This window comes from Hypomesus nipponensis, chromosome 8 (genome assembly GCF_054491055.1).
Source record: "Hypomesus nipponensis isolate SF chromosome 8, ASM5449105v1, whole genome shotgun sequence".
Lineage (NCBI taxonomy): Eukaryota > Metazoa > Chordata > Actinopteri > Osmeriformes > Osmeridae > Hypomesus > Hypomesus nipponensis.
This window is the reverse complement of record NC_140368.1, coordinates 10,676,561-10,701,130: the sequence shown is the minus strand read 5'-3', so window position 1 is coordinate 10,701,130 and position 24,570 is coordinate 10,676,561. Positions and strand designations below refer to the sequence as shown.

Below are 24,570 nucleotides of genomic sequence, written 5' to 3'. Positions count from 1 at the left end.
AGGTTGTATAATAGAAAATTCAGATGACTGAGTTGTGTAATTGGATGACACTCAACATCAGCCAAATTATCAGGCCTTCTGGCAGGGTAGCATCCACTGGAACATGATGTACAGTAGACAGAGAGAGACAGAAACAGAACATCTAGAGTGCATATTTGTGTATCTCACTGTATCTGAATGGGTCTGGTAGACCCAGAGAGTTATGGCTTTGTGTAAGCCACGGCAGCAATTGAAAGAAGATGGCAGGTACAAATCAAGAACTAGGTTGTTGTTTTTACTTTGTGAATCATTAAAAAGTCATTTAGAGAGAGGAGATTGAAGTCATAGATACGTCCACTCCTCAGATCTGTTGTGAAACACAGGAAAACACAAAGTATTTGAAGAGATAACCTCAGTAATAATGACAGAAGGATCGTTTCAAAGGAATGTGAGATCCGGAGAGTTGGCATTGCAAACTGGCAGCAGAGAAAGATCTAAACTTGACATTAAGCCGGCCCGCTCTCAAAGGTAAAAACAAAGGCACAATCGTTTTTGGGAGTAAACACGTTTTTATCTGTTGTCCTGGTGAGCTGAAATTGAATCCCGACGCACTGTTGAAGCGGCGGCTTCATATGTCAAGTGAATACATGCGTGGCCATTCAAAGGCACAATTCCCGTTTTGTTCCTTTTGTTCTCTGCTCAGTTCACCTGTAGCCCAGTTCCTGTGTTCTGGCCCCGGACACAGTTCCCTTAAAGGAGCATTACAAAGCCGGGGCATGAGAACCCTGAGCGGCTTTTTGTCCCCTCCGCCCTCCCCCAGATCTGGCTTCAAGGTGAGGGACAATGGCCAACAGGTTCCCAGGGTGGTGTAGAGGGGCACCCAGCGCAGCAGGTAAGTTAACCGTCCCCAAGTGTTGATCTACGATAAAGGGGACAGGGAGTCTCAGCTGATGGCACAATGGGTGTCATTGTGGCTCCTGCCACATGGATAGCTATCCCAGAATGCCTTCTTTCTTATTAAGGTCACTCCTCCGTCTCTCCTGCCAATCCGTGCCTATAGGTGAGGCTGTTCTTAAAAGACGGTGTGTCGTCGGGGGTGAAGTTAGGATTATGTGCATGTCTCTGCTCCTCCGCAGCTTGATTTTCCTGATCCCCCCCATCTCAACCTAAACAGTGGCTGGTTTGCCCGGCCAGATGAGAGGGCCGTAAACTGCAGGTAATCCATTGCGTTCCCTCTGGGATCTACTGGGTTCCTATATCCTTCCAGCACTATTCGTCTGAAGTCATGGAGCTTTTACAACAACATAACTGCTTTCCGGGTGGGGCTTTTGTTTTCAGGCTCGGTTGTGTCAACAGTCACCCCACAGGCAGAGGAGACCTGGTAATGGAGCGTTACCTTGGTCCCGGAGGTGAAGAGGTCAAAGGGTAAGGAGAGGAACACTTCAGACACCTAAGTACTGTTAGAAAAGTAAACACGATTGTCCGCATTGTCTCTTCATCTCTGTCCGGGAGTGTGTGGACCCAGAGACGTACTCTACAACAGGTCACCAGGGAATTCAACCTATTTTAGAACCCTGTTTATGTTCAACCCCAGACCTCTCCTGAGAGACATTTCGTACTCAACAAAAGCATATGTGTGTGTGTGCGGTTGTGTAGTAGTTGTTTAGATTGTTATGTAATTAAGAGGAAAGTGTGCATGACCGCATGGCAACTCTCTCCAAGTGGGTACTGAGTGAAGTGAAGCATGTCAGAGAAACATAGTCTAGTGTCATGCACAATTGATGTTTAGTCACCCAGAGACAACACAGCCCTTGAGAATGAGTATATGTGTGTACGTGTGTAGGTATAAAAGTATTATATATGATTGTACAAAGATGTGTTTGTAAAAAACGTTTTTCCTCAGCTTACAATAACAACCAAACAACACATGGAGAGTCTGTGTTTATTACAAAGTATGAAAGACAATATGAACTAATCCTCAACGGGTAAAACCAGAGAACGGCAGCAGACAGAAGGGGCCGTGACGGGTGACAGATGGACGTAGCCATGGCAACCCAGTGCCAGGCTGGCGCCCACTCCTGTTTCCGTGACAACAGGGGGCGCTGTTGAAACGCCTGTCTCTCCACTCCACCCCGTTCGTCTCCCCCGCTGTGTTTGTCATGAGAGTGCTGACGGACGCACGGAGCACAACCCTGCTCGCATCAGAGACGCCCAAAGTTGAGGGCGTGAAGACTTCACTATCTGCAGGGAGGGGTCTGACACAAGATTAGAAGGCTCTTTTTGTGTTTGTGCTCTTGTAGTCTAGCCCTCAGGTCTGGAATTGTTTAGCACGAGTTGGTGAACAAATGATCTATTGCAGAATGACCAACAGTAACTTTGCCAAGCAAAACAAATCATTGATAAAACGGGGGCACTCCATTTCTCTCGCTGTTTACAGAGCTCAAGGTAGATGGGGAGTCCTGTGTCTGAAAATACAGCTCTTTTGTGGTGTTCCTTTCTGTCTCTCTCGCTGGGCAGGAACACTCTGTTCTATGGTCAAACTCCTCAGATACATCCCTCCCCCTTCCTGTGTATTTCATCACACACACACACACACACACACACACACACCCCAGGAGATCAAGGTCCCAGCAGTATTTAAAGTTAAGTTGACATAGGATTGAAACAATTCGAATCAACCATGTTCCATTTCCCTTTGAATTAAAAGCACATTAGGATTTCACGGATAATGTTAAAATGTATTTAATAAGCCATAAAAGTCCATATCACAATGCCAAAAACATGAAAAACTGTAGTGAACCGGTAACAGGGCATGATTTGTCGCACGGACATCTAATATACATTTATACTTATAAACATACAATCAACTAACAACTCAGGACACTTGTATGACTTGGAAGACTCAGGTGTTATGTCACGTTGGTTGAGTACAGGATGTCTGTGTTGTGTTCTTCTCAGACCTTGTACTTCACCTTTCCCTTCTCACTGATGACACAGAGGTGCTGGAAGGAGCACAGAGAAAGGATGGAAATAGAGAAGGAAAGAGTCTCAATCAGATGTTCAATGACTTAAGCAACACATTGTTCTAGTTTATGGAACATCATAGAAATATGTTTTAATCCTCCTTGTCAACAGGGTGTACATTTGTTCACCCGAGCTTCCTTATCTGATGTGGTGTTGAAATACTGTGGTGAGGAACCCCCCCCCCCCCCCCCCAACCCCTGATTGCAGATCTATGAAGGAGGGGGGAATGTTGGTATGTAAGGTCAGATGTTTCCCAGTCAAAAGTCACCTTGTGTTTCGCCGTTTCCTCGAAAGGAACCTGTTCTCCCTGGCAGCATGCCCTCACAACTACAAATCTTAAAAATGATTTTTCTGTCCTTATCTTTACACATTATAAATGAATAATGTAGGAGCAAATGTGTTATGGTTTGGCATGTGTGTATTTGGGAGGTAGATGGACTGGAAACAATGTTGTAAAGCAGCATGCTAGTGAGGACATTTCAGATGTAACATTGATATCTTTGAACTGTTGAAACAGATGTTTGTCATCTATATTTGAAATATACAATATTTGATAGATCGGAAAGGGGGGGGGGTTAATCCACAAAACATGCTGATTCTAACCCAAACATACCAAAAAAAGGTTTTATGGAAGTCAACATCCAAAAGCAAAAACAAACATATACATGCATACATCTGGTTTGGAGCACATTGGATCCCATAAATTGGATGCTGACTCGTAGAAAGTTCCACACAGAGATAAGAACAGTAAATTTCACATAAGAATGCACTAACTCAATTTAACATGCTAGGAGTGCTGGCATGAGGCACAGTGCTAGTCTGTAAAAATATACAGGTATTTCAAAACGTACACACACAATTACACGCTCACACACTTTTTTGAGTGGTACTTTACTGTCCATCAAAGGTTGCAATGTTGATTTGCCCCTGCACACCAAACTCCCTTTACAAGAGTGGGCGAGTTGCTTTTCCAGGGGGAGAGGTGTGGTTTTAATCTACTGATGCTTACTTTGAGTTCTTTCTCCAATCTCTTTCATCTCTTTCAGACTGCCCTGTAAAGGTCATTGCATAGGTCAGGGGAGAAATTGAGCTCTGGCCTTACGTTCAGGTCACGGAAATATTCGTTATAGTCCAAGGCGTAGCCCACAACAAAACGGTTGGGGATTTCGAATCCCACATCTGTTGAGGAAAATAACGAATAATAAGAATGTGCATTTGTCAACAATGTACTTTAGTCTGAATGCTTTAAAAAACACCCGTAAATTCTCAAGAGGTTAAATCGGGTCTTATACACACACACACACACACACACACACGTGTTTTAGGGTAAAAGAATACCTCACATACAATTTTTATCCAAGCTGGTCAAATACAACATTTGCAGCACCATCTGATTCAATGTTACAGTATGGAGCACTCGGACAATGAAAGTAGGTAACATGACACTGACTTAACAATCGTTGGATGAGTGGCAGACATTGATAATGGCTGCGTGACAAATATGGCTGAACGGGGGGGAAGAGAGGACAAGTCAGAGAGAGGTACGTACAGTCAGGGAGGCCTCCAACTCCATTCGATACCCTCTTCACCAGCAAACTGAAACACACCATTCAGTATCACAGTACAAACAACATGTACAGTGCAAATTTCATATCAGACAGATCATGGACAATCAGATTAGATTTGCATCAGCGTCAAACAATCATAACCATGCAGTGATCGTGACAACAAGAAAGCTCCTGCAAGATATTTGAAAAAGAATTCCACTGCACTTAGTGGAAGTAATGAATCGAAATGCACTGGAAGGAGGAAATAGCACATCCAGCCCACCAGCCCTAGCTCATAGCCTCCATATACTCGGCACGCACAGACACAAGACGTCTACAGTCTGACTAACAGAACGGACGCCTGTTCGGACAGGAAGAGGGACGTCGTTTTCAAGCGTCTGTCACAGCTTTGGCATTTCCCCCCGCACAGAGTCTGTGCCACTCACCCCGCAACCTTGACCATCTTGGGTTCAAAAGTGTCGACATGCTTCAGAAGAGCCTTCATGGTCTTCCCAGTGTCGACTATAGCCTGAGGGAAGAATGAGATGGATGTGGATGTTTAGCGTTTCATCAGGCGGGAGGAATATGCAAACTGTGGTATTACAAAGCATATCAAGAGCCATGGTTTACCATTCACATATTATGTTGCGTAGCTTAACAGAATGGTGTGTGTGTGGGTGTGTGTGTCGGGATCAGTAGGAATGCATGTGTGTGAGTGCATGTTACATGAAGCCATCTCTCTACTGTTGATGTGATCTGCAATGTTGTTTTCCACTGAGAGTCACAGTACGGCTGACAGCTCTCATGTGATATGGTGTTTACACACGGATGACTTCAGTCTGGAAACGTTCACATCTGAAACATGATCCCGCAGAGGAAATACCTCTTCTGCTCCCTTTTGTTTTCGAGACATAAAAACTGCTGAAGAGCTGTGGTCAGTATTGGGAGATTTTGTTCTTAGTTTGACCATAAACAAAAACAATGTGGGTGACAATTCAATATCAAACTTAGGAAACCACTTGCGGTTCCTTTTTCCATTAATGAGATCAATTGTTTTGCTTCCTCAATGTTACGGTCTCCAACATGATGCCAACTCATGTGGTAAACACGACTGGATATTGACACTTACCTCCACAATCAGCACATTCTTCAGGGACATGGAGGAGAAAAGAGAAACCATTTTAGTTCAACTGTCAACAACACAAGAAGAGGGCCTGGATGACTTTCTTGCTAGAATTGACACTTATTGGACTGTAACCATGGTTACACTTCTGCTTCAAACTTCAGCGTTAAGAGATGCAGTACACAAACCCATCATTGTGCAGCCTCATAATGTACGATTGTCTGTAGTGTACAGTGAGTCCAAAGTCGCTGCTAAGGGTCTTGGTGTTGCACACTTTCTTTGGTGAACTGATTCAAACGGCAGGCTGACACTGAAGCTGGCTGTATGGATGTCTTTGTGAGACTGCTTCAGAGTAGCTATGGTTCGAGGCTGGGGCTCAAAGAGAATGCGGGCAGGCGGCCAAATGTCCTGGACCTTGCGGGGCTACCACCTGATCTGTGTTACGTAACACAGTGGAGCAGTCCTGACGACAAGGAGCCACCGTGGGCACAACCAAGCAGCTCTGCTGCATACCTCCGCTGCACTTCTCACAGCCAGACACAAGCACAACATTAGCTCTTCATGGTCATCACCGCATGGACTACAAATACAATGAACCATGGACTCCAAATCCACAGATCTATGGACTACAAATACAATGAACTATTTCAGACACTGACACAAGATTTTACGTTATTCCTCTAGCCCCCCAACCCACACACACGCGAACCCCCCATATCAGTCATTGTATTGTTCCACCCTTGTCCTACATCTGACGAATCCTTACCTGGAAGGGCCTCCCTTCTGCTGGGAGGGGAGAGACGACTGGAATGTACCAACATGCCCACATGCAGAGAATTCCACCCAATCAAATCATCTGAACGGTCCCTCTGCACAGTGCTCCAAACTCCCCCACATCGCACACTCACTAAATTCCGACCTAACACTCCACAACTTTCCGCTATGACGTTTTGGAGTTGGAAAGCTGCTCTCTGAATTTTTTGGTTCAAGTCAAGGGCTTTAGGACTGCAACACTGCTGGTGAATGGTGATAAGACTGCTGTCAGTTGGCCCAGAGGAATGACACCATACAGCAGGGCTTTACACTAAGGGTAGGACACACCACCATTGCACTATCAATACTACCCTGTGGTGACAGTTGGACAAACCCTCTTGACCTAATGACCCCTCTGCGATGACCTTGGGTAATGTTTGTGACTGCGAGATTGTATTTGCCAGGAAAGTGGAGAGTGAGAAAGCGGGAGGGGTAAGAAAGGGTCAATAAGAGACTGGGAGAGAGACATTCTGAAGTATTTTGCTGTCTGAAAGAATAATTATGTCAGGAGACATGATTCCTCGTGACACTGGCAGTGTCCTCTATTGACTCCAGATTGTAGAAACACATACTATCCAGAAGGGGGCCACACTTCCAAAACTAGTCACAAGTTTAGGTGCGTGCACCCCATAAAACAGTGACCACTGTGTTTGTGCCAAATGACCCATCGAGACTCCAAAATGCATGTCCCTACAACCTCTTCAAAGTTCCTCAAAATGCCTGCGAATCTGCCTCGCAGGTCCTCATCCCTCCTCAGCGATGGTGAAGTACAGTGTTAAGTGTTATGCACTTTCACCATGAAGAAAAACAAACTGGTGCGTTCAAAGCTGTCCACACTCAAACGACAGCCGGGACAATGACACCGAAAATGTGAAAACAGAAAGGAATCATGATGAAGTTGCGTCACTTAATGATCTCGTTTTGCTCAGTGCAATTTCTCACAGTCGGACACTGTAGCACATTCAACTACCTGTCATTATTACTCCGGTCTACACTACTGATTTCAGTTAAAGTGCAGGACATATGTGTCTTCCTTCCCAACATCCACTTAGCGTTCAGAAAAGAAATTAAAGAACTGACAGAGCCATCTGGTGGCCAGGAGGTTTTTCCACCATCAAATCAAAACAAGTCCTTTTTACAAGCAATGTCACAAAATACTTCACAGAAGCCCACCTGTCCAGCACCAAAGACTCACCCAAACCCTCAGAGGAAGTTTGGTATGTTATGGTTGATCATGGTTTCCATGACACCAGATCTTGAAACGTCCGCTTCCGTCACATGGACACTCACCAATGACCAGCAAGAATGAATGCACACTGGAAATTATGTGATCATAATGAATGAAGAGAGTTACACAATCAATATCACTTACCGTGCTTGTACATTCTGTGACATTTCAAAGCTTTAGCCTGCAGCTAATGAGCTCATTAAACCTGGAGAACGGAGAGTCAATATACAAAGTGATGGACATGATTAGACTTGGTGCTTACCTTCCCTCGAAGCACAGACAGATCTTGACTTCCTATAATGTGCAGGTCCTCTGTCGATTGGTCATTCTGATAACGTAAACACAACAGATTGACATGTGCACGTGGTCTGACAAGGTCAAAGTTCAGGGTCTCCGACCGAGGACCCTGACAGAAAGGCTCTCCAGGATGACAGTTATCAAGATTCTGTTGGTCACAAATCCTCTGAGATAAAGAAGCCTGGGGTGACGTCACTTGATCCCAACAAGACCAATCAGACTGGCCCGCCACGAGCACAGAGTCCTGAGGTTGTGGTGGTCTGAGTTCAGCCTGGGACACAGAGGGCTTGAGATCACCCTATCCTTACATTTGGCCACTTGCAGACAAGCTACCCAGACAGAGAGATTGGCTATGCTGCAGAAAGCTGCATGAGGATCAGAACCACTGTCACTCTAAATAATGAGGCTCCAAGAGAGATTTTCCAGCCAAGCACTTTCCACACAAGACAAAAAGAAGCAAAATACAGTCTGATATCTAGGTTATCTTGAATCGACCTTCAGAAGAAAAAAAAGTGTTTTGTAGACTTGTCTAACGAGGTACATTTATATGAATATGTTGCTGTGTTGGTAGTCTTACAACCATACTGCCTGTATCACACTGCACTGCCTTGCTAATAACAACTGTAACAGAGTAAGGGCACCAGGACCAACTGCCCTTGAGATGCCCCTGTATGCGGCTCTGCAACATCATCTGTGCAAGAGTGACACTCAGAGGAAAGAGCGTTGCACTGCGCATAATATCAGCGCTGAGAACCGTCCAGTGTTGTTACTGGCGATGAGATGATGTAACACAGCTCTGGGAAAATGTCATGAATCCAAATCATTTGATCCAAGAGTGTCACATCTAAATCAAGCCCAGCTTCCAGCTCCATGCAGTGCTGGTCAATACTTTCACCTTGATGAAAATTGAAATAAATGCATTATTTCTGTGAAGAAAAAAACTATATTTGGGATTGTCAATAAAGATAATCATAATAATCATAATGCTTTTGTAATGAGTAACAAAACAGATACAAAAAAAAAAACAAGATGAATTAGTGGTCAGCAGAGATTTGATCCCAGACATCCGCTAGTGAGAGCTGGTCTCTTATCTCTCTGAGCCACTGTTGTTCTGAAGAAGGGTGGACTCACACACAGTAATAAACACTAAACCGGATGATGTCATCCACTTTTGCAAGAGCGTTGAATGTTTCATGACACCAAATCTTCTAATTGTGCTGTGAAATCCAACTTGGGTAGAAACTACATCCATGCAATGAAGACAATGAATCCAACATGGGGTTCACAACAAACACCAGTTCTAACCTACCAGAAGAGTAACACATTTTTTTATATTACAATGTGTGCTTCTACATTAGTGTATTTTAATAGCTTTTTTACTAGTTCTAGAACTGATGGTATTAGTTAACTTACCAGGTAGCTCTTCAGCCTGATAAACTCCACCCTGGTCTCCAGGTGCTTGTTGGAGTTGCGGCTGAGCACCTTGATGAACTCCACCAGATCTGAGCAGAACTTGTATCCTCCCTTCAGAACACATAGCACCACAATGTCGTGGTCCCCAATGTCATCCATGATGTGGCGGGCTAAGCGTTCGATCCTATGGGATGAAATTACAATTAACATTCCCAGGAAATTGTATATGCACGTGTGCGCGTGCACAGTATGTGGACTGTAATCTAATCTAGGTCACATGAAACAGAGCTTCCGTTGACTATAGAAAGGAATATAACATACACCTTCAAATGTGATTAAAACCTGAGTAGATTTAGATATGATATAATGATATGATGAGAGATGCTAACTCTGCTGTTACAATGGAGATACAACTGAACTGTGCAGTATATTTATGGCCTATACATAGCCTTTATACTCAATGACAAGTCCTCCAAGTCCTGTTCTTAAATAGTGGTCTGATGGAGAGTGGAAATGGGCTTAATTGACCATGATTTATTAGGCACTGTCATTCCTTCCCAAATGGGGTGAAAAAGTAATCTGTGATTAGTCGGTGACCACAGCGGGAGAAAACACAGCAGTCTCAAAAAAGGAGAGCCTACATCTAGCCTTCGTTACGTCTTCATCATCAAGCATGATTCTGAAGATTAAAACGTTCAGAAAACATGTTGGGACGTGTGATTTACAAAATTAGAGTGTTAACCATATTAGTGGGCAAAGGTTGTTAGGTCTTGCTTCAAAAAAACACAATTCAAATGGTTTTCCAATTAAATGATGCATTCCCTGATCCCTTAAGAGCAGGCTACCTGTCCATGATAACCCCGTGTGGAATGTAGACGCTCTCGATGTCCTCATGGTAATGCTCTGGATATGTGAAAAGGTCGAGGCTGTATCCAGGCCAGTCATCCTTTATCTTAGACATAAGTAATAGGCTGACATACAATAGGCTGCATGACGGTCAAGCGATCCATCATCAAACAGAATAGATCCATAGCAAAAACAGTCGTCCGTTACAGTGATGTTTTAACAAACAGGAAACTTTAGAACCGTTTACCACAATTCCTGCTTCCATGCGTCGAGGGTCGCTCTCTGTGGTGGCTGGTTGAATGCATTGTGCCATTTTTTCCTGCGTTTACAAGCTGTCGAAGTTTACGAGCTGGTCGGCTTACCACTGTAGAACAGTTAGACTTAATTTTGGACTGCCTTAGTGAAGATTGTCAATGTCTTGAATCAGTAGTCAAACCCCGTGTCATGAAAAGACGTATACAGCACACAGACCCACACACCAAAAGGGAGACTTGCACGCCTTGGTCATGCTTAAGTTATTTGCCTGGCCACAGAGACTGTTGTGTTTCACTGGCATTCCTTGTGACCGGACAACGAATTGCACAATTGGAAATTCAACGGGGGACATCTAATTAACAGCATGTGATTTTTTGTTGTTATAAGTATTAATTTACCGTGATGTCCATGTTTAACATTAAATATAGGCTAGCTTCAAGCTAATCATTGTGTTTTGAAATAAACCGTCAAATGATGTAAACATATCCACAGCTAGTAAGGTCACGATATAATTTGTATAAATTTGTATCTAAACGAAGACAACTATAAACAACACTTGCAATGGATAATTTCAAGTTTATTTTTCTGCTACTGTACCACAAACAAAGATGGGTTTGGAAAGAGATAAAATTACATTTTCACATCCAGGCCTCGCTGAGGATTTATTCTTCTATTTAAAGTCCACTGACACAGGTCGAGCTCGTCTAATAAGAGTGGCAGGAAAAGAAAGTTCTTAATTGTTGGCGATGTAGATAGTCTTGTATCTCTCAATCATGTCTATGTCTCTCTCCAGCTGTTTCATCTCCAGCTCGAGGCGCTCCTTGCGGTACTTCTTGGGGGTGGTGTCTGTGACAACCGAGAGTCCCTGGTACTGATGGTGCAGCTCCTCCCAGTTCTTCTTCAGACCCTGAGTCAACAGAGTCATCAAGGAAGATCTGTTAATTATCTACTGTAGTCATAAGTCACAAGAACAGCTCACCAGTCAAGCAAAGAAACTAGCTTATGTCAAGTCCACAAGTCAAAGTTTGCATATTACCCTCAATACTTATTAACACAAAAACATGCACAGTTAACTGTCTGGATGCTGATGCTGTATTTCAGTCTATTCTATTTTTTTCTTCATGACAATAGGTTACCCATGTATACTGTATGTATCGTCATGGTAGGATGTAAATGGGGGCCTATGGGATTTACCCGAAGGATAGTCTGCCTCTCATCATCAGAGAGCTGCTTCATAGCTCCCTGCTTCATTCGCTCCTTCACATAGTTGTCATACTCCTCCTGAGCCCTCTTCACCTCCTCCCTGCGCTGCAGAAGGTACTCAGGGGTCTCTCCATAGTCCTAGAAACAGGAGAGTTCATTTAGCTCCACTCCAAGATAGAGGCTCTTCAGAAAAAAAGGATCCCTAACAGCTCCAGGCTAATATTACTACCTACTGGACAGACAATGCAACAACAGTTCAAGATGTACCTTCTTCTTGATGTACTTTGGAACAAGGCCCGAATTCTCCAGAAGCTGCTTGTCTCCGCTTTTGGTGTCAGCGTAAATGGGCTGGGGTTTCCTAGGCACTGACATGATGGTCTCATTGGCATTTGTTTTTATAAAGTCCTTTTTGGTGTGAATGCCCATAAGTGGTTGCTCAGACTTAGTAGGTACCCGTGGTTTCCTTACAGTCGTGGTACCCTTATTGGTCAAACGTTGTGCTGAGGGGGGGAAAAAAAGGATTAAAAAAAGAAATAGTTCAAACTGAGAAGGTAGAAGAAGAGCTAGAAGAGCTAAGCTGTTGCCTACTCTCAGGGAGTTTGGGTTCCTTTGAGTGCTTAAGCAAGTATTTCTCTGGAGATGGCACGTCTACTTTAGCTGGTCCCATGGTCTTATTGGTAGTCTTATTCTGCATCCTCTCCTGCTTAACTTGTGACCTAAACATTGACATATATCTAGAAGAAATGGATGACAAAAATACAATGTGTTAAAGAAATATAGCAACTCAAATTCAAGACAACCATTCAATTATCTATGTAACAAGTGTCAAACTGAATCAACAGTCAGGCATAGCTTACACACATTGACTAACCGTGCAAACTATTTGAAACCATTTAAGTGGAGGAAAACTTGTGTTAGCTAGCCAAATGCATTGCTACAGTACAGTAGACGTTTCAATGGTACAGTACAATAGGCTACTACAGTAGGCTACAATACCTTGGTTGCTTTTCTATTTTCACCTCCTCCCTTGGGATGAGGTTGTATATGCTCTCTGGTGGATACATTGTGGTTGACATTTTGATTACAAAGAAAAAACACACAAAATTAGCTCGCTGGTTAGCTAGCTAACTATGTAGCTACAGCTAGCTAGGTCTACTTTCGAATGACAAAAAACGGGATGGCTGCTGGAATGTTTTGTTTGACAACACAGCCCAGGATACAGTTGCTTAGCAACTGATGGGATGGGAAATACTTTTGAAGTCGAATGTGTTCGATGTCATGGCATGCATATTGCTCAGTACTTTCTATTGGGTCTCACATTTATTGTATTAACTATGTTGCATGAAGCTATTTAAGATTATTTTATTTCACGACATAACGTTAAACATAAGTACTTTTTTTCTCCCCTTTGCGTTCTCCCAGGTTACGGTGTCAACTAAGTTTGTCCTATCAACGGAGCCGTAGCTAGTCTGTGTTCTTCCATGTTTACACACATGGTAGCCTACAATCTCCTTGAGTCGTAAGCAGCTCCCTTTGGTGTGATATTAGCACATAAATATTTTCAGGACCAAGGTAAACTATGTATTATTTTGTTTGTAAAAATGGGTTTACCTCACACGTTAGGAACATGTAGATGAATATGTTAACTACGTAATTTTATCTTAACAGAACCAGACTGCACAATGTGCACATGCTCAATGAGTAAATTACAACAAATATAATTTCGATATCCACAGATTAAAGTAACATGACTTCCCAACCTTCCTAACAGATCGGATGTAGAAAACGACATCAACATGATCCCAACATCACATTGCCAAGTAATAAAAATGTTTATGAAGGCTTGTATGTGGAGAGGCACAAGGCATACACCCCAGGCAGCTCTTCAGTTACATTGGGGCTGTCTCTTTACATCCAGATTATGGCAGTCTACCAAAGCGTCAGTGGTTGGAGATCTGAACATTATTCTCATGGGCCCACCTGGAGCAGGGAAGACATCTGTGGGCAGGGTATTGGCTAACAAATTAAGGAGACCTGTCATTGACGTGGATGACAATGTCCTAGAGGTCACATGGAAGATGCCAGTGGCTGACAAGCTGGCACAAGTAGGAGGCAAACGGTTCCTAGAGGAGGAAGGGGAGGCTTTGTGCAACTTTTCCACCACTGGAAGTGTCATCTCCCTGACTGGATCCAACCCTCTCCACCCTCGCTCCATGCAGCACCTCAAACCGACAGGGCTGGTGGTGTATCTGGACGTGGATGCTCAGGACATCCTACAGAGGCTCTCCAGGATGAAGGTGAAGAGGATCGTGGGCCAGGAGGCAGGCGTGTCCATGAGGCATATTCTGCAGTACAGGAAACAGTTTTACGAGAAATGGCTGGATATCAGAGTTTTATGTGGGACTGGAGACACCGTGGAGGACGTAGCAGAGAAGGTGCTCCAAGCTGTGGAGCGATACCACAACTCAGAGTCGGAGACTTACATTTCAACCAGGAGTCAGGATGGATCCACTGGTAACCTGAAGTACTTCAGTGATGTTGTTGTGGAGGGACTAGCCCCCGATGGAGGTCTCTACATCCCCCAGAAAGGGTTCCCAAAACTGGAGGTCAGAGAATGGCTGAGACTAGCTGATATGTCCTATCCTGAGCGAGCGTTAGCCATACTTGAGAGATGCATACACCCTCTAGATATCCCGGCTACTGAGCTCAGGAGAATGGTATTCAAGGCGTACGGAGCAAACTTCAGCAGCGAAGAAGTCGCGCCCGTAAAGCATCTCGTCCGTAACCAGTTTGTCCAGGAGCTTTTCCACGGACCCACAGCTTCTTTCAAAGACCTAGCCTTGCAGCTGATGCCCCGACTGTTTGCCTACTGCCTCCCTCAGATGTGCAACTACCTCATCCTCGTGGCTACGTCCGGGGACACCGGCAGCGCTGTGCTCAGTGGTTTCGGCGGCCTCAGCGACGGCGACAGGCAGAGGACCGGCGTCCTGGTGTTCTTCCCTGAGGGAGGGGTGAGTGAGATCCAGAAGCTGCAGATGACTGGCTACAGGGAAGGCAACGCTAGGGCGGTCAGCGTGCTGGCGGACTTTGACTTCTGCCAGAGGAGCATCAAGAAGATGTTCGGAGACGCCAACCTCACGGGACACTTGGCTGTGGAGTCCGGCACGATGCTCACCACGGCCAATTCAATCAACTGGGCACGCCTACTGCCACAGGTGAGCTGATGATGTTGTTTTAGAATTGAGCGTTCGAAGGAGTTTATGATGCGTTTGATACAACATAACTTGATAGCTGATCTTGTGAGCACGCCAAGTCACCTGACTCTTTGGTATCTGCAGGTGGTGTATCACTCCTCGGCCTACCTGGACCTCTACAGGGACGGAGCCATCAAGTTTGGAGAGCCCATAGATGTGTGCATCCCGACCGGCAACTTTGGCAACGCAATGTCTGCCCTGTACGCCAAGCAAATGGGGATCCCCATCAGGAAAATCATCTGTGCTTCCAACCACAACCGTATCGTGTCCGACTTCATCAACACGGGGGAATACGATCTCCGAGACAGGCCTCTTATCGTCTCCAGCTCCCCGGCCATAGACATCCTGAAGTCCTCCAACCTGGAGAGGTTTCTCTACCACGTCTCAGACGGAGACGGCCATCTTGTTCGAGAGCTGTTCACACGCCTGGAGAGGGACGGGCGTTTCAAGGTCCCTGAGGGTTTACTCAGGGGGATACAGGAGGACGTGCTGGCAGGCTGGTGCTCCGAGGACGACTGTCTGGGAGCCATCAGGGACGTCCACAGGGAAACGGGCTACGTCATGGACACACACACAGCCGTGGCCAAGGTGGTGGCGGACCGGCTGCAGGACCGCCTTTGTCCGGTCGTGATCTGTTCCACAGCCCACTATGGGAAGTTTGCACCCGCCGTTCTGGAAGCGTTGCAGTTCCGGAACATTCCCAAAGCTCCTTTGGAACAGCTGGAGGAGCTTGGCTCGGTGGCGTCAAGACCTCAGATGCACACGGACCTGCTCAGGAGCCTGAGAGAGAGCAGGAGTCAGACACACACTGTCTGTCAAGCGGATTTCACAGTGTTAGTAGATGAAGTGGAAACCATGATACAGGACTCTTTCTTGAAGGTTCTTTAAACTTCTCACCATAACCTATATTCATGATATACAGAAAACGCAAATATCACGCATGGGTTCGTTCACATTTTATTGCGGTATATACTGAAGCCAGGCATAATTCTCAAGTGAATTATAAACCTGCCTCAGCACTTAATCAACATAATTCAAGGTTGGAAGTTGTCTCAACCGGCCTAGTGCTCAGGAGAGCAAGAACAGTAGCCATTTATATCCACTAGATGGGAATGTTTACCTCCAGGCCCGTCTGCATGAGCAGCTTCTCCGGGGTGTTTCCTGAGGACTATGGGTGACTGTTCACAAGCAGCGTGAGGAAGTAACCCCACTGTGAGGAGCTATATTCAGACAGGCAGTGGATTCCTAACTAGTCCCAGAGGGGAGATCAAATTATGGTGTAATTACAATAGAAGAAGCAGTAAACCATAGAGGAAGAAAACCAGTAAATAAGCTTGATCTTGTTTGTCAGTGTTTTGACCTGAATATGTATTTTTACATCTAAAAGATTTCCTCTTTGATTATTTATTTAGTGAATAATATTCCTCACTGGGGATATTTTCAGTCTTTTGTCTGCAATCAATGGGGATTACTCCTTAAGAATATTTGCATCTTTATATCATTTATATTGAGCTTTTTCATGTTATTGTGCAAAACTAACAAATATAGTTTGTGAAGAAAATATGCTACAGTGGTCAATATTATGAACATTAACATTATCAACGAAAGTTTATAAATGGCTTACCATGAATGAACATTGCATACTAATGTATGTGTTTTGTTGAATAAATCTCTAGTGTTTTCAAAATGTAAGTGGGTGACTCCTTAACCCCCGAAGCTGTCTCTCAACTAGGAGGAAAGACGAGCTGAGAAGTTGATAAAGGGACCTGGCATTAAAACAGCTAATTAGTCTATCTCGGTGAGGTTTTACGGTCCAGTAATTGCCAGTCAAAGTCGGAAAGGCGCCGAGGCAGGCGCAGTGTGAACCGACCTATCAGAATGTCCACACTGTCTCATTAGCTAGGCTTCACAGGCCTGGCCACAGACCCTCGTCACTGCACTCTCCTTGGACTTCAGGGTATGCTACCTGTCAAGACGCCAGCTATTATGTCTTAACGAGAGAAGTACCTTGGAGACAAGTGACAATGTCTGGGCACTGGCTGCTGTCTCAACCCCCGTTATTTAGGGATCTTGGTGGTGAGGCTTGATCACTGGGTTCAGCTGATGGGGCCTGACGCCTGGTACTTCAGGGAACTTCAGTGAGGGTGCTTCAGGTGAGGGCAAATGCTTCGAGTGTTCAGTCATGTGTTCTCCGTCCTTCTCCAGCAGTTCCATCGACAGTAGCATCGGCTGGTGTTCTCTTGGTAGCAGAGGATGTTGCGTCATAACGGCTGCTACCGAGGATGAGAAGCGGGGGCTTGATGAAACGGTCAGCAACAAGATCAATCCATGTCTCTACGAGACACGGCTCGACTTTGACTTTCAGCTCACGTTTCCCACCGACACTGAGCATGATGGACAAATTCTTTCCCCTCCCCTAATCACACACCTGGAAGGGTTCAAGATAAGCACAGATATTTTCTGTGTGTTGCCAAACCTTATTATGTACTGAATGACAAGGAAATGAACTTGAGTTTGGAGCACTTACGTTAACTTGTTTGTAGCAGCCGGCAGTAAAATATATGACTATACACACTTAAAGAGGGGGAGATACACATGGCATTTATTAGGTTATCACAATAAAACCAATGATTATATGTGTTGTTTGACCCCCTTGAAGGCATCAATATTCGTGTGAGCAGATAGGGCCTGTGATGAGAGAGAGTCACTGTTGCAGGTTCAGTCCGCTTGTGTGAGCACACATCCTATAGGAAACCAGTCAATACCCTCCTCAACAAAAAGCAATAGTCTCCACGCTCTGGTGAATTTTTCCTCACAGTAACGAAACCCTCTTTTGCGGATATCAACTGTGTCATTTAAATCCAGGTGCTGCCTCAGCAGCTGGAGAGGAAGAAAGGGATGAGATACCTTTCACAGATCTCCCAAGATTGCTTATGACAGCAGTTGTTAGAATAGATGGAGGTTTGGGCTACTTGAGAGACAACACGAGTGCCTAGCGTTCTCTTGCTGTCTCCCTCAGCACTGGGAAGGTTGGTTGTTTGCCTTGTTAGCTCAGCACTAACACGCAGTGTGTCTTCCTTGCTCACTTTATCATTGCACAGATGGATGATGGGCCAAAAAGTTGTTTCGATTTTGGGTGATCCCTGTATATTCTGAGAAACTAAAATACCACCATAACGCCTTCGATACCAGTGTTTTGGAACATCTGGTGAATTTTTACTGTAGAGTTCGAGCGTTTATTGTTGGAACGACAGGTGGCAATGTTTGGGTGAGTGTGTGTGTGTTTGATAGAGAAAGAAAGAGGGGAGAGAGAGAGAGAGAGAGAGAGAGAGAGAGAGAGAGAGAGAGAGAGAGAGAGAGAGAGAGAGAGAGAGAGAGAGAAGGAGGGTGAATGGAGGTTCCTGGTCTAGGGTGATCTATTCTTCTTGACAGAATAAAAGGCTTCTATGCCCATGTTATTGGGCCTGGGGCAGACAGATATAGAGAAAAGAACTCTAGAGACATGAAGATAAATTATGAGATGTGTGTGTGTGTGTCTCTGTGTGTGTGTGTGCAAGCACCTCTAATTTGTTCACATGCATGGGTTTAATTTTAGCTCTCTATGTGCCCATTCATTTCTGCATATACGTGAGTTGTGTGTGTGTGCTTTGTTTGTGTGTGTCTGTGTTTGTCTGCGTGTGTGCACGTGTCTCAGTGTGGGCACAGTGCTGCGGTCTTATTAATCAGGGCCCTTGGCAGGTAAACGTGAGGAGTCTGAGAGTGATTGTGTGGAGGGAGGGCCTGTGTGGAGATTTATGTGTGTGTGAGAGAGACAGAGAGAGAGAGAAAGAGACAGCTGTTCCTTAGCACCCAGCTGCCTATGGCTGGGTGAACAGGGATAATTGCAGGTGCCAGCCTGTTTCCATCTTCTTAATGTGGACCTGTGGCATCAATGGAAACTGAGTATTCGCCATGAAGGAAGTGGTGAGACAATAAAAGATAGGAGAGGTTAAGACGGGGAGAGGTTGGGTCATGCTGGCTTATAAGGGTTAGCTCATGTCGTCCCCTCTTGAAACGTTGAGAGAATGAAAGTCGTCTTTCTTTTCTTTACTGCTCATTAACCTCTGTAATCACCGCAGACGTCTCCTGGTGGAGGATAGTCAAGTCTTAATTTGGCTTCTCATTCGATTTTCTTTGTTCTTTGTGTGCCATTCTAAAACACAGGGGTCTCTTCAGGTGAGAATTGCTGTTCCGAGTTCATTATCAGAGGAGACGTGGGTGAACGTGGGTTTGTCATTGTTCTCCTTTCGCTCGCAGACTTACACGTGGATAGTTCAGGGAGACGGCCTTGCCTGCCAACTCTGACCTTGTATACTGTACATTGTACTCACATAATCAACTGGAAAGGCAGAAGGAAGCAGTGAGAGACAATCCCAGGCAGAGAGAAAGAGAGAAGGAGAGAGACAAAGAATTCAAACACTCCCTTTCAGTCTAATGTAAAAAAGATTTGAGGTACCACTGATGCCTCTGGCTGTGGATGTCTAACTGTAACTCTCCCTTGGCTGACCGACGGCTGTCTGCACAGCGCTAAGCAGGAGAGTTCGACCCTCTCCTCCTACTACATGATGAGGGGAGGGGAAAAAAAAGAATCCATTTCTCACTCGGACTCTGGGAAATCAATGACCCTGAGATGGATTTGTGTGAAATGTGATATGAGCAGTGTCCCAGAGGACCCGGTGGCACTGTGACAGACAGCTGACTGACAGGGGTAACTGGCACCGCGAGGCTAGCTCATCCTGAGGTGTGAAGCAGAGCTTCTCAGACTTGCACTGGACCATGTAGAGGAACTGGAGATTGAAATGGCAGAGTGTGTTCATAGTGCAGGCCATGCACAGGGACCAGGACTGAAAGAATCACGTCATGAAAACAAGTTGATGATCCATCACAGCACTGACAACTGATGTACTTCAGATTCGCGTAAAGAGTGATTGGGTAATGAATGCTGTCTTTCTTGGAGAAAACTTGGAGCAAAGAAATGTTTGCATTCTGTCAATATTTGGATAATTGTACGGGGCGTGTCTATTTTCTCTGTGGTGGGATTGATAAGTAACTCTGCTTTTGTGTACCCCATACCAGTCACCTGTAGTAACCTATATAACCAAACAGCCTCCACCCACGGTGTTACCAACGGTCAAGTGAACCGTTACTATATAAAGAAGTGGATGGCTTTGTCCTTCTCTGAGATTTCACATGGTAGGAACAACAGCTCGTGGTGCAATGGCCTGCGGACACACAGACTGCATTGAGAAGCCTCTGTCTCGCGTCTTTCAGAAGCTGGGCCGGCTGGTCGGCTGCCATCCCGTCTGCTTTGTTGTCGTCCCTCTGATCGTGTCGGCGTCGCTGGGAGGTGGATTTTACCTTCTGAAAGACAGAGAGGACAACGACGTGGAACGACAGTTCACACCCAAGAATGGACCCTCCAAGATATCTAGAGGCTTTGTTAAAGACAACTTTCCCCACGATGATTGTTCCTTCTCGGGGCAGAGACTGCACAGTGAAGGGCTCTATTCGTCAGTCATCGTCGTGTCTAACAGCGGGTCGAGTATACTGACCAAAGAGGCCTTTGATGACATCATCAACCTGAACAACCGAGTAAATGACATCTCTGTACAAGTCAACCAAAAAGAGTTGAAATACGGCAATTTATGTTCAAAATCAGACAGAAATTGCGTGCCAAATGACATTCTAGAAATAATCAACTATAATGCTAGCAGAATTGAGCAGATTAACATTTCTTACCCGTTGCATGTTCTAAACTCCAAACCAATATTCCTGGGCTCTACACTCGGTGGGGTTGAAGACACAGTGAATGGTGTCGTGAAAAGTGCCAAGGCTGTAAAACTCATGTACTTCTTAGAAAATCAAGAAACAGCAGGTGTATGGTTAAAGGAATTCCAGAGGCTACTGTCGGGTGAACGTGGAACCAATAATATCAAGGTAGGTGAAGGATTGTTGAAGGTACTGACCTCACTCAGCAAATAAATCTGTTCTACATTTGTACTAAACAACAAAAACATTTTGTATGACAGACAGTATACTCATACATATACTGTATCTGGCATTTATTATGCTAGAACTACGATTATTTAGATATTGTATGTACTTTTGATATGACATGTTCAATCTATCTCTGTCGGTGTCATAATAATGAATGGACTTTTACATGCTATGTTCTATCTATCTCTCTAGGTGTCATACTTCACATCACAATCAAGGCAGGAAGAGATTGAGAAACACACCACAGATGGAATTCCATTGTTCTCCATCACATATGGCCTTGCTATTGGCTTCTCTGTGCTATCAAACCTAAGGTGAGGAGTGACCCCATTCTGAGGGTCAAAGATTGCGCTTATGGATGCGTCATTGTTTCACTGACAGATTATATACGCAGCAGGGCCCTACCTATCACACACATTCTTATCACACACACACACCTTTACACAGAAGCTTGCTAGATTTTTGACTCCTGTCTCTCAAATGTTAAAAATAACCAGTAACCTTCACAGACAATCCTATACACATTATAATGGAATCATTTAGTATATCCTTTCATCTGAAGCAGAGGGTGTACGGGGGGGGGGGGGGGTATTTGAACCTGCGACCTCCATAATTGTCAGTCAAACACTCTACCACTGAGCTGGGTCTGTCCCCAGCTGTAATAAAGCTGACAAACTATTCTATTTGGCTTCTGATGTATTTAATGTCTGAAGGGTTATTGTGTTAGGCTGGATAATGTGAGGAACAAGCTGTGGGTGGCAGCTGTTGGAGTCCTGTCTGCTGGCTTGGCAGTCCTGTCCTCGTTTGGATTGATGCTCTACATCGGGATGCCCTTTGTAATCACGGTGGCTAACTCCCCTTTCTTGATACTTGGTGAGAAGATTTACACATTTACACACACAAACAAACACACACACACACACACACACATTATATACTGTATATAAACACACACAAACACACACATATACTGTTTGCAAATCTATTACCGGTATTTACATACTGTAGGTTGTCTCTCGGTTTGACAGCTATTGTTCATATTTCTCAGGAATTGGCGTTGATGATATGTTCATCATGGTGTCTCACTGGCAGCAGACTCAGGTCCAGGACCCCGTGGCGACCAGAATGGCCCGCACATACAAAGAGGCAGCCATGTCCATCACCATCACCACTCTGACAGACGTCCTGGGATTCTGCGTTGGCCTCGTGTCCGACTTTCCGTCCGTGCAAATGTTCTGCCTGTACACCAGCACGGCGGTTTTATTTTGCTATGTCTACAACATCACATTCTTCGGAGCTTTTCTGGCGCTGAATGGACGGAGAGAGGCCAGCAACAGACACTGGCTGACTTGCATGGAGGTTCCTGCGAGGGAGGATAAAGAATCCTGTAGTGGGTACAGTATGTTCTGTGTGGGAGGTGATTATGATAAAGACACTGGGGCTGAGAAAGAACAACCAATGAATCACTTCTTTAAGAAGTACTATGGTCCGTTGATGACAAAGCCCTGGACCAAAGCAGTTGTGGTATTGATTTATATGGGGTATGTGGCAGTTAGTGTTTACGGCTGCTTCAACATACAGCAGGGCATTGATCTTCGTGACTTGGCAGCTGACGATTCCTATGTCATTACATATTATGATAACGATAGGGAATATTTCTCTAATTATGGCCCTAATGTCATGGTCATAGTCACTGAACAGTTCAATTACTGGGATAAAAGCAAGAGGTCTGACCTTTCCTCCTGCATGGATGAGTTCAGAAGTCTACGCTTCATTGAAAGGGATCTGTACACATCCTGGCTTGACTCTTATGAGGCCTACGGACGAGAAACCAAACTGAACCTTGATGATGAACATGTCTTTCTTGCAAATCTGTCTTCGTTTCTCAACGCGTTCCCCGACTTTAAGCAGGATGTCAACGTCACGGACGGTTTTGTCCGAGCGTCACGCTTCTTCGTCCAGACGCGTGACATAGCCAACGCCAGCATGGAAATGGAAATGTTCTACGGTCTAAAAGACGCGGTGAAGAGATGCACCCTGGTTCCTTTAATGGCCTATCATCTTGCTTTCATCTATTATGACCAGTATGAGGTCATAGTGAGCGGCACTCTGCAGAACATTGGGGTCACCACGGCGATTATGATGGTCGTCTCTCTCCTACTCATTCCGAACCCTCTGTGTTCTCTCTGGGTGACGTTCTCCATTGCCTCGGTCATAGTGGGAGTTGCCGGTTTCATGGCTCTCTGGGATGTGAAGCTTGACTCAGTATCCATGATCATCCTGGTGGTCTGCATAGGGTTCACTGTGGACTTCTCTGCTCACATCTGCTACAGCTTCGTCTCCAGCACAAAACAGAGTGTGGATGAGAGAGTTGTTGACGCCCTCTTCACCCTAGGATATGCCATAATACAAGGAGCCGTGTCCACCATTTTGGGAGTGGTGGTCTTGGCGGGGTCTAAGAATCATATTTTCCGAACGTTTTTTAAGATTATGTTTTTGGTCATGGTGTTTGGGGTGGTTCATGGTTTGACTTTTATCCCAGTGTTTCTGGGATTGGTCTCCTGCTCACATGACAACAAGAGTGCTGAGACACAGAAAGGCAATGGCTGGATATTGCAATATGGCAATAAGGTAAGTGAAATCAAACCGCATAGCAAGAATGTAAGCTATGACAACAAAGCCTTTGCAACAAATCAAGGGACAAGACAAACAAGGGAGGCAGATGGCTGAGCGGTGAGGGAGTCAGGCTAGTATTCAGAAAGTTGCCGGATCGATTCCCCGCAGTGCCAAATGACGTTGTGTCCTTGGGCAAGGCACTTCACCCTACTTGCCTCGGGGTAATGTCCCTGTACTTACTGTAAGTCACTCTGGATAAGAGCGTCTGCTAAATGTAAATCATCTTTGCTACCAGCAAAGCATTATTAGTACGCAGCACACACGTGTGTGTGTAACATAAAACAAACAAAGTAAAACATTTTCAAACAGCAACAGATCTGGATTGCCTATAACAGCAGCAAATAATTGTAATATATTTCTGTGGCGAGCAGTAGATTTTCAAAACCATTTGCTGTTTGTATTGTGTCTATGACAACTGTTCTCATGACAAGCTGCCATCATTCTGTGAAGGTGATTGATGATACGCAAATAACATCAGTACTGTATAATCTGATTTGCCACATACTATATATGTGATGTGCACAATATCTCTGTTACTAGTTTTCATTAAAGAAAGTTTTTGATTATGAAATCAGTGTCACCTGTTTGTTGCTTATAACAGTTGTGACGATGGGATCTGTTCTCAACAAGTACAATGTTGTTTCAGGTTGGTTTGGGGGAACAACTACCTACAGAACTTGTTTATTATTGCATGTTGGGACCAATATAAAATAGTCATGTAAAAGTCATGACATTCTCCACATTACCATGATCAAGTATAGTTTTATAATCATTGATCTTTGGATCAATAATACCATAAAAAAAACAGTTCACACCAAATAATGGATCCTCCAAGAAAGCAAAAGACTGTCAAAGACATCTCACCTGGTGATGACT

General features: G+C 44.7%; 4 protein-coding genes across 8 annotated transcripts; 2 read left to right on the top strand and 2 right to left on the bottom strand.

The window, feature by feature from the left end:
• Positions 1-2,705: 2,705 nt before the first annotated feature.
• On the bottom strand, positions 2,706-10,805 carry prtfdc1a (phosphoribosyl transferase domain containing 1a). Its single transcript, XM_084702773.1, has 9 exons — positions 10,518-10,805; positions 10,270-10,376; positions 9,425-9,608; positions 7,977-8,042; positions 5,680-5,697; positions 4,997-5,079; positions 4,553-4,599; positions 4,106-4,182; positions 2,706-2,981 (listed from the first exon to the last, which is right to left on the bottom strand). Exons 1-9 carry the CDS (start codon positions 10,581-10,583, stop codon positions 2,934-2,936), a joined length of 696 nt encoding a protein of 231 aa, XP_084558899.1. The 5' UTR covers positions 10,584-10,805; the 3' UTR covers positions 2,706-2,933.
• A 282-nt stretch (positions 10,806-11,087) lies between these two features.
• enkur (enkurin, TRPC channel interacting protein) lies at positions 11,088-12,941 on the bottom strand. The gene is made up of 5 exons (XM_084702772.1): positions 12,725-12,941; positions 12,317-12,462; positions 11,996-12,228; positions 11,720-11,866; positions 11,088-11,432 (listed from the first exon to the last, which is right to left on the bottom strand). Exons 1-5 carry the CDS (start codon positions 12,802-12,804, stop codon positions 11,259-11,261), a joined length of 780 nt encoding a protein of 259 aa, XP_084558898.1. The 5' UTR covers positions 12,805-12,941; the 3' UTR covers positions 11,088-11,258.
• A 17-nt stretch (positions 12,942-12,958) lies between these two features.
• On the top strand, positions 12,959-16,669 carry thnsl1 (threonine synthase like 1). Of its 5 annotated transcripts, none has more exons than XM_084702767.1 (4): positions 12,959-13,039; positions 13,151-13,247; positions 13,500-14,943; positions 15,067-16,669. In XM_084702767.1, exons 2-4 carry the CDS (start codon positions 13,210-13,212, stop codon positions 15,868-15,870), a joined length of 2,286 nt encoding a protein of 761 aa, XP_084558893.1. In that variant the 5' UTR covers positions 12,959-13,039; positions 13,151-13,209; the 3' UTR covers positions 15,871-16,669. The 5 variants fall into 5 exon arrangements, with proteins under 5 accessions (XP_084558893.1, XP_084558895.1, XP_084558897.1 ...); XM_084702769.1 differs by having other exon boundaries at positions 13,151-13,300; XM_084702771.1 differs by having other exon boundaries at positions 12,965-13,247; positions 13,500-13,548; positions 13,647-14,943.
• A 3,569-nt stretch (positions 16,670-20,238) lies between these two features.
• On the top strand, positions 20,239-24,301 carry LOC146275118 (patched domain-containing protein 3-like). Its single transcript, XM_084703692.1, has 5 exons — positions 20,239-20,958; positions 21,211-21,332; positions 21,746-21,891; positions 22,067-23,649; positions 24,296-24,301. The coding sequence occupies exons 1-5, from the start codon at positions 20,239-20,241 to the stop codon at positions 24,299-24,301; spliced, it is 2,577 nt and encodes an 858-aa protein (XP_084559818.1).
• Positions 24,302-24,570: the final 269 nt, after the last annotated feature.